The 12748-nt window shown below is 40.8% G+C and overlaps 1 protein-coding gene across 4 annotated transcripts in view; it reads right to left on the bottom strand.

The window, feature by feature from the left end:
- LOC136789558 (kinesin-like protein KIF2A) overlaps nt 1–12748 on the bottom strand; it is a 155931-nt gene that overhangs the window by 24948 nt on the left and 118235 nt on the right. For all 4 annotated transcript variants that reach the window (XR_010828247.1, XM_066989604.1, XM_066989605.1 and 1 more), the window contains 2 exons: nt 12022–12226; nt 8879–8989 (listed from right to left, as the gene is read on the bottom strand). Coding sequence is in view for 3 of the 4 variants with exons in the window: in XM_066989604.1 (XP_066845705.1) it covers nt 8879–8989; nt 12022–12226 (316 nt within the window). In the remaining variant the exon portion in view is untranslated. The remainder of the gene's footprint in view (nt 1–8878; nt 8990–12021; nt 12227–12748) is intronic.

The following is a 12748-nucleotide window of genomic DNA, read 5'->3' as shown; positions in this document are numbered from 1 at the left end:
TCAGGGATCGGCTTGGTAGAGTACCATGGGACAAAGTAGCTGTACTTTGTGCCAGAGTACCTTAGGCACAAAAAGAAAGTCTATGGCTGCTGAAAGGAGGGTCAGGGAATGTGGAAGGACTACAGGGACGCTGTTCGCATTTGTAGGGAGAAAATTCATGTGGCCAAAGCCCAATTAGAGTTGAAGCTGGTCAGGTCTATGGAAGACAATAAAAAGGGCTTTTTAAAATATGTGAACAGAAAAAGGAGGACCAGAGAAAACATAGGTCCGCTACTTGATGGGGATGGTCACCTCACAGACAAGGACAAAGGCAAAGCAGAGACGTTTAATGCTTTCTTTGCCTCCATCTTCAACGCCGAAGATGGGCTTTGGGATCCTGGGTACCCTGAGCTGGAGGACCGTGACGGTGGGAATGACAAACTCCCAACCGACCCTGAACGTGTGTGGGATTTGCTGCTCCACCTGGATCCATACAAGTCCATGGGTCCGGATGGGATTCATCCCAGGGTGTTCAGAGAGCTGGCTGACGTCATCGTGGGACCTCTCTCAATTATTTTTCAAAGGTCTTGGGAATCTGGAGAGGTCCCAGTAGACTGGAAGCTGGCAAATGTTGTACCAATTTTCAAGAAAGGGCAAGAAAGAGGACCCTGACAGCTACAGGCCTGTCAGTCTCACATCAGTGCCTGGTAAAATTATGGAGAAGGTGATCCTTGAAGTTACTGAAGCGCACCTGGGGGACAATGCAGTCATTAGTCCCAGTCAACATGGGTTCACGAGGGGTAGGTCCTGTTTGACTAACTTGATTTCCTTTTATGATAAAGTCACCCATCTAGTCGATCAAGGGAAACCAGCTGATGTGATCTTTTTGGATTTCAGTAAAGCTTTTGACAGAGTTTCCCATAGGATCCTACTGGACAAAATGTTCAGCATACAGCTAAACAGAAACATCCTACGATGGGTGAGCAATTGGCTGACGGGCAGGGCTCAAAGGGTTGTGGTAAATGGGGCTACATCAGGCTGGTGGCCAGTCACCAGTGAGGTCCCCCAGGGCTCCAGTTTAGGGCCAGTTCTCTTCAATGTTTTTATAAACGATTTGGATGTAGGACTAGAAGGTGTTTTGAGTAAATTTTCTGATGATACTGAACCGGGAGGAGCTGTTGACTCTGTTGAGGGTGGAAAGGCCTTGCAGAGAGATCTGGACACATCGGAGAGCTGGGCGATCACCAACCACATGAAGTTTAACAAGAGCAAGTGCCGGGTCCTGCACCTGGGACAGGGCAATCCTGGCTATACGTACAGACTGGGCGACGAGACGCTGGAGAGCAGCCCCATAGAGAGGGATCTGGGGGTTGTGGTTGACAGCAAGTTGAATATGAGCCAGCAGTGTGCCCTGGCAGCCAGGAGGGCCAACCGTATCCTGGGGTGCATCAAGCACGGCATCGCTAGTCAGTCGAGGGAAGTGATTGTCCCGCTCTACTCTGCGCTGGTGCAGCCTCACCTCGAGTACTGTGTGCGGTTCTGGGCACCACAGTACAAAAAGGGTGTGAAACTATTGGAGAGTGTCCAGAGAAGGGCTACAAAGATGGTGAAGGGCCTAGAGGGGAAGACATACAAGGAGCGGCTGAGGTCACTTGTCCTGTTCAGCCTGGAAAAGTGGTCTACAGCTTCCTCATGAGGGGGAGTGGAGGGGCAGGTGCCAATCTTTTCTCTTTAGTGACCAATGATAGGACCCAAGGGAATGGAGTCAAGCTGCGACAGAGGAGGTTCAGGCTGGATATCAGGAAAAGGTTCTTCACCAAGAGGGTGGTCATGCACTGGAACAGGCTCTCCAGGGACACAGTCACGGCACCAAGCCTGTTGGAGTTTAAGAAGCGTTTGGACTGTGCTCTTAGTCATATGGTCTAAATTTTTGGGTAGACCTGTGTGGTGCCAGGAGTTGGACTCGATGATCCTCATGGGTCCCTTCCAACTCGGAATATTCTGTGATTCTATGATTCTATGAAAGCCCTGGAGGGAAGAGAGGCCCAAGAAAGCTGGTCTCTATTCAAGGGTCACCTCCTCCAAGCTCATCCCAACAAAGAGGAAGTCAAGCAAAAACGTCAGTAGGCCTGCATGGATGAACAAGGAGCTGCTGACTAAACTCAAACACAAAAAGGAAGCCTATAGGTAGAGGCTTCTATAGGTACATTGGTGATAAAAGGAAGGCTAGGGAAACTGTGGGCCCTCTCTCGAAGGAAACAGGAGATCTGGACACCCAGGATATGGAGAAGGCTGAGGGACTCAATGACTTTTTTGCCTCAGTCTTTGCCAGCAAGAGACCTAGGTTGCTCTATAGCCCAAGTCCCAGAACGCAAAAGAGCAGGGACTAGGAGAAGGATGAACTGGCCACTGTAGGAGAAGATCAGGTTCAAGACCAGCTAAGGAACCTAAAGGTGCACAAGTCCATGGGGACCTGATGAGATGCATCCGTGGGTCCTGAGGGAACTGGCAGATGTAGCTGATAAGCCACTGTCCATCATATTTGAGAAGTCATGGCAGTCTAGTGAAGTTCCCAGAGACTGGAAGAGGGGAAACATAACCCCCATTTTTAAAAAGAGAAAAAAGGAAGATGTGGGGAGCTACAGGCCAATCAGTCTCACCTCTGTGCCTGGCAAGATCATGGAGAAGATCCTCCTGGAAAATACGTTTGGGCATACGGAAAATAAGGAGGTGATTGGTGACAGCCAACATGGTGTCACCAAGGGCAAATCATGCGTGACAAATTCTTCTACGACACTGATACATAAGGGAAGAGCAACTGATGTCATCTACCTGGAGTTGTGCAAAGCATTTGAAACTGTCCCACATGACATCCTTGTCTCTAAATTGGAGAGACGTGAATTTGACAGATGGGCCACTTGTTGGATAAGGAATTGGCTGGATGGTCACACTCAAAGAGTTGCGGTCAATGGCTCAATGTCCAAGTGGAGATGAGTGACGAGTGGTGTTCCTCAGGGGTCAGTAGTGTGGACCGGCGATGTTTAACATCTTTGTTGGAAACATGGACAGTGGGATCGAGTGCACCCTCAGAGAGTTTGCTGATGACACTGAGTTAAGTGGTGCAGTCAACACACTGGAGGGAAGGAACGCCATCCAGAGGGACCTCGACAGCCTTGAGAGGTGGGCCTGTGCTAACCTCATGAAGTTCAACAAGGCCAAGTGCAAGGTCCTGTATCTGGGCCAGGGCAATCCCAAGCACATATACAGGCTGGGCAGAGAGTGGATAGAGAGCAACCCTGATGAGAAGGACCTGGGGGTGTTGGTTGATGAGAAGCTTGACATGAGCTGGCAATCACAGAATTGTAGGGGTTGGAAGGGACCTCGAGAGATCATCGGGTCCAACCCCCCTGTCAAGGCAGGTTCCCTAGAGACAGAGTCACAGAATTGTAGGGGTTGGAAAGAAATATGCGCTTTCAGCCCAGAAAGCCAACTATATCCTGGGATGCATCAAAAGAGGCATGGCCAGCAGGTCAAGGGAGTTGATTCTCCCCCTCTACTCGGCTCTCATGAGACCCCCACCTGGAGTACTGTATTCAGCTCTGGGGCCTCCAGTATAAGGACATGGACCTGTTCGAGCACATCTAGAGGAGGGCCACAAAGAAGATCAGAGGACTGGAGCACCTTTCCTACAAAGACAGGCTGAGAAAATTGGAGGTTTTCAGTCTGGAGAAGACAAGGATCCAGGGAGACCTTACAGCAGCCTTCCAGTACTTAAAGGGGACCTACAAGAAAGCTGGAGAGGGAACTTTTTACACGGGCACATAGTGATAGGACAAGGGGGAATGGCTTTAAATTGAAAGAGGGTATATTTAAATTAGAACCAGAGGGGTTGAAACTTGCCCTGGTTTTAGCTAGGATAGAGTTAATTTTCCTCCTAATAACTGCTATGTTGCTGTGTTTTGGATTTAGGATGAGAATAATGTTGATAACACACTGAGGTTTTAGTTGTTGCAGAGCAGTGCAGGGGATATAGTGGATACGCACCATGTGCCGTGCTGTGGTTTTATGTACGTGACCATGGAGAGGACATGAGGAAATGGGATGGAAAATCTACCTCGACCCTAGAGGCACGGGTATGGGAGTTGCAAGGAAAAACAATCACAAAAGGGGGGGATCTTCTGGGAAAATTGCTGGCAGTCCTCCAGAGTAATGAATACTTTGACAAGGCCTAGAGGGGCCCTGTCTCCAGCCAAGGGGAGGAGAGGGACAATCGGGTTTATTGGACTGTGTGGATTCGATGGCCTGGCACACTGGACCCACAGAAGTATAAGGCTTTAGAAGACACTCGTGCACAGTGTACTGTAATGCCATCAAGCTATAAAGGGGCAGAGCCCATCTGTATTTCTGGAGTGACAGGGGGATCCCAACAGCTAACTGTATTGGAGGCTGAAGTGAATCTATCTGGGAAGGAGTGGCAGAAGCACCCCACTGTGACTGACCTGGAGGCTCCGTGCATCCTTGGCATAGACTACCTCAAGAGAGGGTACTTCAAGGAACCAAAAGGGTACCAGTGGGCTTTTGGCATAGCTGCCTTAGAGACAGAGGACATTAAACAGTTGTCTACTTTGCCCGGTCTCTAGGAGGACCCTTCTGTTGTGGGGTTGCTGAGGGTCGAAGAACAGCAGGTGCCAATCGCTACCACAACTGTGCACCGGCGGCAATATCACACCAACCGAGACTCCCTGATTCCCATCCATAAGCTAATTCATCAACCGGAGAGCCAAGGAGCTCCTGAACACCTGCAGTACATTGATGATATGATCGTGTGGGGTGACACAGGAGAAGAAGCTTTTGAGAAAGGAAGAAAATATTCCAAATCCTTCTGAAGGCTGGTTTTGCCATAAAACAAATTAAGGTCAAAGGACCTGTAGAGGACGTCCAGTTGATCCAACATTACACACCATCTCTTCTGTCCTGAAAGACTGCTGTGGCAAATGGGAGCCCAAAGTCAGTCACAGACTAAACAAACTTAGTGGACATTATATATATATATATATATATATATATACACCTATATAAATATATACAAAAAGTGGTGATTAATTGGAATGTATTGGAAAGTGTTGGACCGGAGCATGACATAAATGGTATGAAATAAGGGGTGGATATTGTCCTGGTTTCAGCTAGGATAGAGTTAATTTTGCTCATAGTAGTTGGTGTGGTGCTGTTTTTTGGATTTAGGGTGAGAATCATGTTGATAACACACTGATGTTTTAACTGTTGCAGAGCAGTGCTTACACCAAGCCAAGGACTTTCCAGTTTCTCATACTGCCCTGCCAGTGCAGACTGGGGGGCGCCCCAGGTGCTGGGAGGGGACAGAACCAGGACAGCTGACCCAAACTGGCCAAAGGGATGTTCTGTACCATGTGATGTCATGCTGAACAATTAATATGAGGTGGCTGGCCGCAGGGGGTGGGGACTGCTGCTTGGGGCTGAGCTGGGCATCGGTCAGCGGGTGGTGAGCAATTGCATTGCGCATCACTTGCTTTGTACATATTATTATTATTATTATTATCATCATCATCATCATCATCATTATTATTTCTCTTCCTTTTCTGTCCTGTTAAACTGTCTTTATCACAGCCCACAATCTTTTACTTTTTTTCCCCCTGATTCTCTCTGCCATCCCACTGGGGTGCAGGGGGGGGGTGAGTGACTGGTTGTGTGGTGCTTAGCTGCCTGCTGGGTTAAACCACAACAAAATTATATGATCTTTGAAGCCCATACCATTCTATGATTCTATGACTGACCTCTCCGTAGCTCACTTCCTCATTCGTAATTCCAATTGAGTAATGGAAAAGGTTGCACTACGGAAAGGAATATCTTTAAGACTAGCCATCACCGTTCTCCCTATCAGTATTGCTTATAAGCCGTTACAGTGGGATCAACATCCCATTTGGGACATTCAAGTCTCCAAGTTCCTATTCCCAACCTGGAGGACTGGGCAGTCTGGAACTTCACTAATGATTGCAGCAGGTCAAGGATGCAGCATCTTAAGGATGCAGAACTGGTTTAAAAGGACTATTCTATGTAGCTACCTTGCAAATTTCAGATGATGATACATTATGCTAATATGTAACTCTTCAAAACCAACTTCAAATAATCTTTGGAACTATTTGAGGAGAAGAACTTCAGCGCAATTGCGATGACTAATAATGTTCAAATCAAACAATTTATGTTGATTGTACGTCTCTGTATTTGTTTAGAATGAAGCAGATCCCAGTCATAACTGTCCATGTGGAAGTTATCTTCAAAAATTAAGTTTCTGAATCGTATTTTAACCTTATATACAGGGGAGAATGCTCCATCCCTGAACATGTAACTTGTAAAATTGGAACAGAAGTCTAAACTATGAAAGTCAAAGGTGAATAAGAATTAAGTGTAGGAATTACCAAAGAAGTTTTTTTCGAACATCCCACTTAGTACGTCAGAAAGTATGTCAGAAAGCAAATGAAAAAGGCAAAATATTTTATACCAGCACATTTCAAGAATCTCTTAATAAGTTAAAATCACAAGTTTTTACTGCATCTTTTTATATGCTTTCCACACTGAAAAATACCAGCATATTTGCAAATGTCTTAATCTATTTGCACATTAGAATATTGGATCAAATCTTTGTCTCATTAAGGAATTTCTTTACGATAAATGCCTCACTGATAAGCAAAATCGGCATAATATTTCTATGTTGCAATCTCTTTAATTTATTTTGCCTGTAACAGGCTAAAATATTTTGGAGTAAATAATACCATTATCTATGTGTTACCTTGTAATAGTTGAAACACTGCTATACCTAAGAAGTTCTTCTATGCTTTCATTTACTTCATATAAAGTAGACCCTATTCTAGAGAACATATCAGTGATCCCTACAGTCAACTGTAGAAACCTGAAATTAAACAATTTATTTTTAAACTATTTTGCAATCATTTTAGAAGTTCTAAGCACCACAGCTAATATTATATCTCAGCTGCAAAAAAGCAGTCACTGCACCCTCAAAATAAGTACTCTTTTAATTTAATAAAAGATTGTTCAACTTTAGCTATTATAAACAATAATGACTTGCCATTTCTTTCCCTGTACATTTTGTGAGTAAAATTTTGCCAGTGTACAAAATAAAACCTAAATATGAATGTGCTTACAAATCAGGCACACCCTGCCAAAGAGCCAGCTGTAAATACCAGAGTGGAAGGCTGAATAAATTGTCTGGATACAAGAGGCAAAGGAAGACCCAGAAGATGGGTGAAGTTGCTGACCATTATCTACTCTTTCCACCACTTGGCCACTGCAGTGCAAATCTCTCCTCTTTCCAGGGAACTGAAAAGGACTGGAGGTAATTCTAGGCTAAAGTATCTCCTACACTTCCCTCAATTCAATATATAATGTTCAGAAACCTGGCAGATCTCTAGACAGGCAGCTTTCTTCTGCATCTATCTAGCTATTGCAGGAACAGGTGCTGCAAATGTGAGAGCTCAATTCAAAGAATTGTAAAGATGTACTGTAGGTTCATTTTCTTAATTGTAATGTGACTGTAGTTGTATAAACAAGAAAAATAATTCAGTCATATTTCCACTCACTTTCAGAGGGGATTCTTTTCCTTAATTCAGAACTATATTGAATATAAAATAAGGAATATGAACTTTATCAGGAATTAAACACCCATAGATCATGGGTTATTCTTGATGGCATTCTTATGCATTTAAACAGGAAAAACATTATTACAACTCTATGAGAAAAGTAATAAATAAAAAAGCTTCAGATTTTCAAAACGGAGACATCTTGTTAGCACTTTAAGGAATGTTAAGGGTGATGGTAAGATCTTCATGAAACATTCACAAATATTAATCCTTCTATGTACGGAGAGTAGTTCCCACAAGGTTTACTTTCCAAATTTTCTTCAGTAGTGTGGATACATTAGCTAGAGATGCACAGTTTAGCTTTCTGATCCTGAATTTATGAAGTCATGTTTCAGTGGAAAGAAAACAATCCCGTATTTGCATTAGAAAACTGAAGGAGAATAAAAGATTAATTAAAAAAATGCTATTTTACCACAATTTTCAAACTAGAACCATAACAGCTAGAGAGAAGACTAGTCTGCCCTAACACCATGGTTTTCATGCTGTGAGTCTGCAGATTTCTGTGGCCTGTAGACTAATTCCAAGGAGTCTGCGAAAAGTAATACAAACAAGCCTAACAGCATTCACCATAGATAGTTTGCACTTCCATAAGGGTAGAATGTTATGGATGCACAAGTAAAAACACTGGAAATCAATGCTTTTATCTGTCCTTTCTACCTGACAGAAGAATTCCGCTTTTCAGACCAATGCAAATGCACACTTATACAATACACAACTATTCATCCCACCTATCTCAGCTATGGTCCCCTCAACAGCCTAAAGCATATTCTGATGCCTTTGATACCAACTCTAAATTTGCCTTTGTCATTTAAAGACCGTAACTCATCAGTATATTTGCAGTTTACACCATCTTTTGCAAAATTACAATTCAACAAACAGTACTCTCATACAATTAAGACATTAAAACTAACAAACAATAAAAACCCAACGACACTAGTCTAGAAGTGTTTCTATCTAGGTGCCTAACTAGAAAAGAAGAACAATAAGAAAGGCCAAAAAAAAGTAGAGGAGGGAGAAAATTATTTGAGACACTTCTTCTGAAAGACTCCCTCCAAATATAGTGTGTGGTTTTTTTCTCTCCTTCTTTCTTATTTTAAGCTTAACAGATTGCCAGCAGTGAGTGAGCAGTTCTTAACATAATATCCTGTATTCCTAGATTCTTTTTTCTTTGTAATTGTTAAAACATACAGTTAACTAAACAAACTTACCATACAGGTACGGGAGTTTTCTCCTATGAACGAATCTCTTAACACCTGAGTAAGCTTACTTGCTCTGAATGGTGTATGAGGTTTATTTCGGCCTAAGGCTCTAATGCACTCCTGAAAGAACAAAGAGGTTGATATTTATTCACCCCATGTTAGAGAAAAATGTATAATACAAATGCAATTCAAAAATCAGATAATACATGCTTTATTTATGTTGCTGTCCTCTAACAACGTTAATGTTTAATTTAACATTAAAGCTTGGATTCAAGAAGTGTTAAGCCTTTTACCTCTCATTAAGTTCAGTAGAGAGGTAGGAATGTAAAAGAATTTAGGCGCCTAAAAACTTTCTCAATCTCATCCAAAATATTTACATCTACTGTATCCAACAACAAATTCAGTGTTTATATCTTCAGACTAACAACTATTTCTATCAGCTGCAGAAGCCTGAATGATCTATATCATCCACCAACAGAAGAAATGTGGATGGTGACATGTTAGTTAACTCTATCACTTAAAAGCAATAGCTTTGATTCTGGCTCTACCACTAATTTTCTTTACAGCTCAGATGAAAACACCAATGCCCAAACTTTCTGAAAGCTTCCACAGGTCACAAACATAGCAAGTATAGCTCTACATTGATGTCGTCAAGTAGACACTTGAAAACGTAAGCAATTTCCTGTTTTAAAATATTTCTCATGTGAAAAAACAGGGTTAATGTCTCCTCTTTCACTCATAAGAAGAGTATGAGCCTAAACTAATATTTACAACTGGTTAGAGACTTCCAGTGAGAAACACTGTGCAGAAATATTATGAAATTACTATAGAAGTTATAGCAGCAACTGTAGCAGCAGTATAAGAGTACTATCCACCATCATTATAACCTTAACATCACTTCTGCCCACTCAGAGTTCAAACATCTGCTAATAAATTGCTTCTTACATAAGAAAGTTTAAATTTAAGCTTTTGAAAATTCCTAGAAACAGGTTCTTACAAAAGCCAGGCCAGAAAACGTGGGAAGATAATCCGAGAAAACATTGCAACTGTGAAACAGCATAAAACAGAACTAAAAAAGGGTTCAGAATAAAACTGCCATGATACAGAACAGAACAAACACAATGGCAAATTGGCTTTAACTAAAGTGATTATTTAAAAATTCACCAGCTGAATTTTATAGAATGGACACAGCTCAGGTAAACAGAAAGACTGAAGCTTGTTGAATGTGAATATTACATGCAAATGCTAAAAAGAACTCAATACACATAGGTGAGCAAGGCAGTGCATTCCTTGAAATTTTTGATTTTTTTTGTACATTACTACTATACTTACATAAAGAGAAAAGTAGATTAGACAGGAAGAGGTACAACAGATTTTTAATGTGTGACATTACAAACTAAAAACAGTAACAAACGTATACATTGAATTACAGGCATGGCAACCAACAAGTTTCATTATGATATTTTAATTTACTGTAATGATTTTTAGTTTGCTCACTCTTGGAAAAATTAGAATTGTATTGTCTCCTTAATAGTAAAAGGATTATAGGAGGACACTGCCAGCTTCTAAATTAACAGAGTTTTTAACTAGTTTTTCTTTTCATCACAGCTCAGTAAACCAGGTAATGAAATGACAACACTAATTCCATGTAGAGACATATAAATAACTTCTTGTACCAAAAACCTGAGTGGGTTAAGACAGGACTGACATCCACATGTGAGTAGCAAGTCTTGGATTAGCACCAAAGACTACGAACATACCAGTTTGTATTCAAGAGCCTTGAAGTTATTTTCAGGTTGAAATTAAATGGAAAAAGCTGTGTAATGATTTTGGAGATAGATGAAAAATGGAAAATTATCATATTGTTAAACAGTTATATCTTATCATACTGCTGTTTAGACCTCTGCAAGACCTCCACTTATTTTTATTTCCCCTTCTCCATATAATTTAGATCACAACCACCAGTACAGCAGCAGAACTTCTCACTATAATTAAAAAGATGAGTTGTATGAAAAAGAACTGTGTATGAATATTGCACTGAAGACACTAGCCAACACAAAATCAGCAAGTAAATTAAATACACTTGGAAAAAAAGTGATAAAAGTCAACACAGTGTTGCTTGCATTATTTATTTTGATGTGAAATCAAAATAGGACAGTTTTGGAACTGCTGCTTCCAATTTTTCTACATGCCATACAATTTTGTAATGACACATTACAATTTTGTGGTGTTCTGTGAGATCTGCTTAGAGGCAGATAAAAGTCTTCTCTCAAGTTTATATTGGGGATAATACAATAAGCACAGAGACTTTGGGTTTAGATTCTTTATATAAAAGCACAGTGCTAGTGCAGAGAGTAGTAAACCTAAGCAAAGCTAACCAACAATAGAGATAAGTTCTAGGACAAAATTACTGTTTCCCCAACTGAGACCAAATAATCATTTTCACTATTTAGACTGAACCCCTTCAGAGCATTATAAAACACACACACACACACACACACAAAACGCCACATTTTAATATTTACATAATATTTCTTAGCTCCCTTGATGTTTTCTGGATTAATGTATGAAAATCTATAAAGCAACTGTATCAGACAATTTGTTATGAAGAGTTATCAAAAATGGATCCCAATTTTCAAGGGTTAATTTAATCTATTTGTTACTTTTCTGGATATATTGCTGTTGTATTGTTTTCAGTGAATTAATTAACAGCAGTAAAGAAATATGTCATAAAGGTTTTTTTATATATATTTTATAAATATATAGACATATATAAATAAACACATGTACACACACTGAGATCAGTAAGAATATTTCCAGTTAGTATTTCAGACCTTGAGTACCAAAGTAAGTTAACTCTCATTCCAATTTAGGTGTATATCAGAAAAGTCTTCAAATTCAAGAACTGGGATTTTTTTTTTTTTTTTTTTTATTTTTAAACTACATGAAAGTTGGTAGCACAATGTTTCTACTTGGTAATTACCAGATATTCCTGTAGGCATTTAAAGGAAAAATCAATACATTATTTTACCTGTCACATCAGTAGACAATGTAGACAAGCAAAGCCTGCAGAAACACTCGTTTTAATAGTCATTGCTATTATATGTAGAAGGCTTCCACTTACACAAACTCAATGGAAACATTTCAGTTACCTTGAGTGCTAAAAGGCTCTTGTTAATTTCAGCACCTTCCAGCCGTGTCTGTCTGTCTGCACTGGAAGTATCTGCTCCTCTTTCATTTCCAGCCAAATCAATCAGAGAAAATTTGCCATGCAATTTCCCTTTCCTTCGGAGAATAATCTGAAACACTGCATGGCTTCGAGATGAGTGTGCATTTGCAGATGTCTGACCAGATGTCCTTTGAACAAAAGGAGAGAAGGGGAGGACATATGAAGATCTGAAGGACCATACATGCTAAACACACTACCCTCAGAACACTATTTTTTTTAGAGCAGTGTCCTGTATCTTCTTACATATGTTGACTGTGTCTAACATATTGATGGACACTTGAGATATAACTCTAATAATCTGATGTACATAGTACAGTTATACCTGTTTCCATCTCTTCAAGCATAAATGGAAGATTTATAATATTTTACCTTCCTATTAATCATAGAATCATAGAATCATAGAATGGCTTGGGTTGGAAGGGACCTCATAGATCATCTAGTTCCAACCCCCCTGCCATAGGCAGGGACGCCACCCACTAGATCAGGTTGCTCAGGGTCTCATCTAGACATTAAAAAAAAGAATAACGAGATTTTCAAAGATTTCAGATCATCAGAGAGCTTACACATAAAATGCTGATTGCATTTTTGTCTGATGAGGCAGCAGTCTATGCAAAAGGCTAATTTTAAAAACAATGAAGCTGAAAAATAAA

Source organism: Anser cygnoides, unplaced genomic scaffold (genome assembly GCF_040182565.1).
Source record: "Anser cygnoides isolate HZ-2024a breed goose unplaced genomic scaffold, Taihu_goose_T2T_genome scaffold_55_1, whole genome shotgun sequence".
Classification (NCBI taxonomy): domain Eukaryota; kingdom Metazoa; phylum Chordata; class Aves; order Anseriformes; family Anatidae; genus Anser; species Anser cygnoides.
This window is presented reverse-complemented; position numbering and strand designations above follow the sequence as displayed.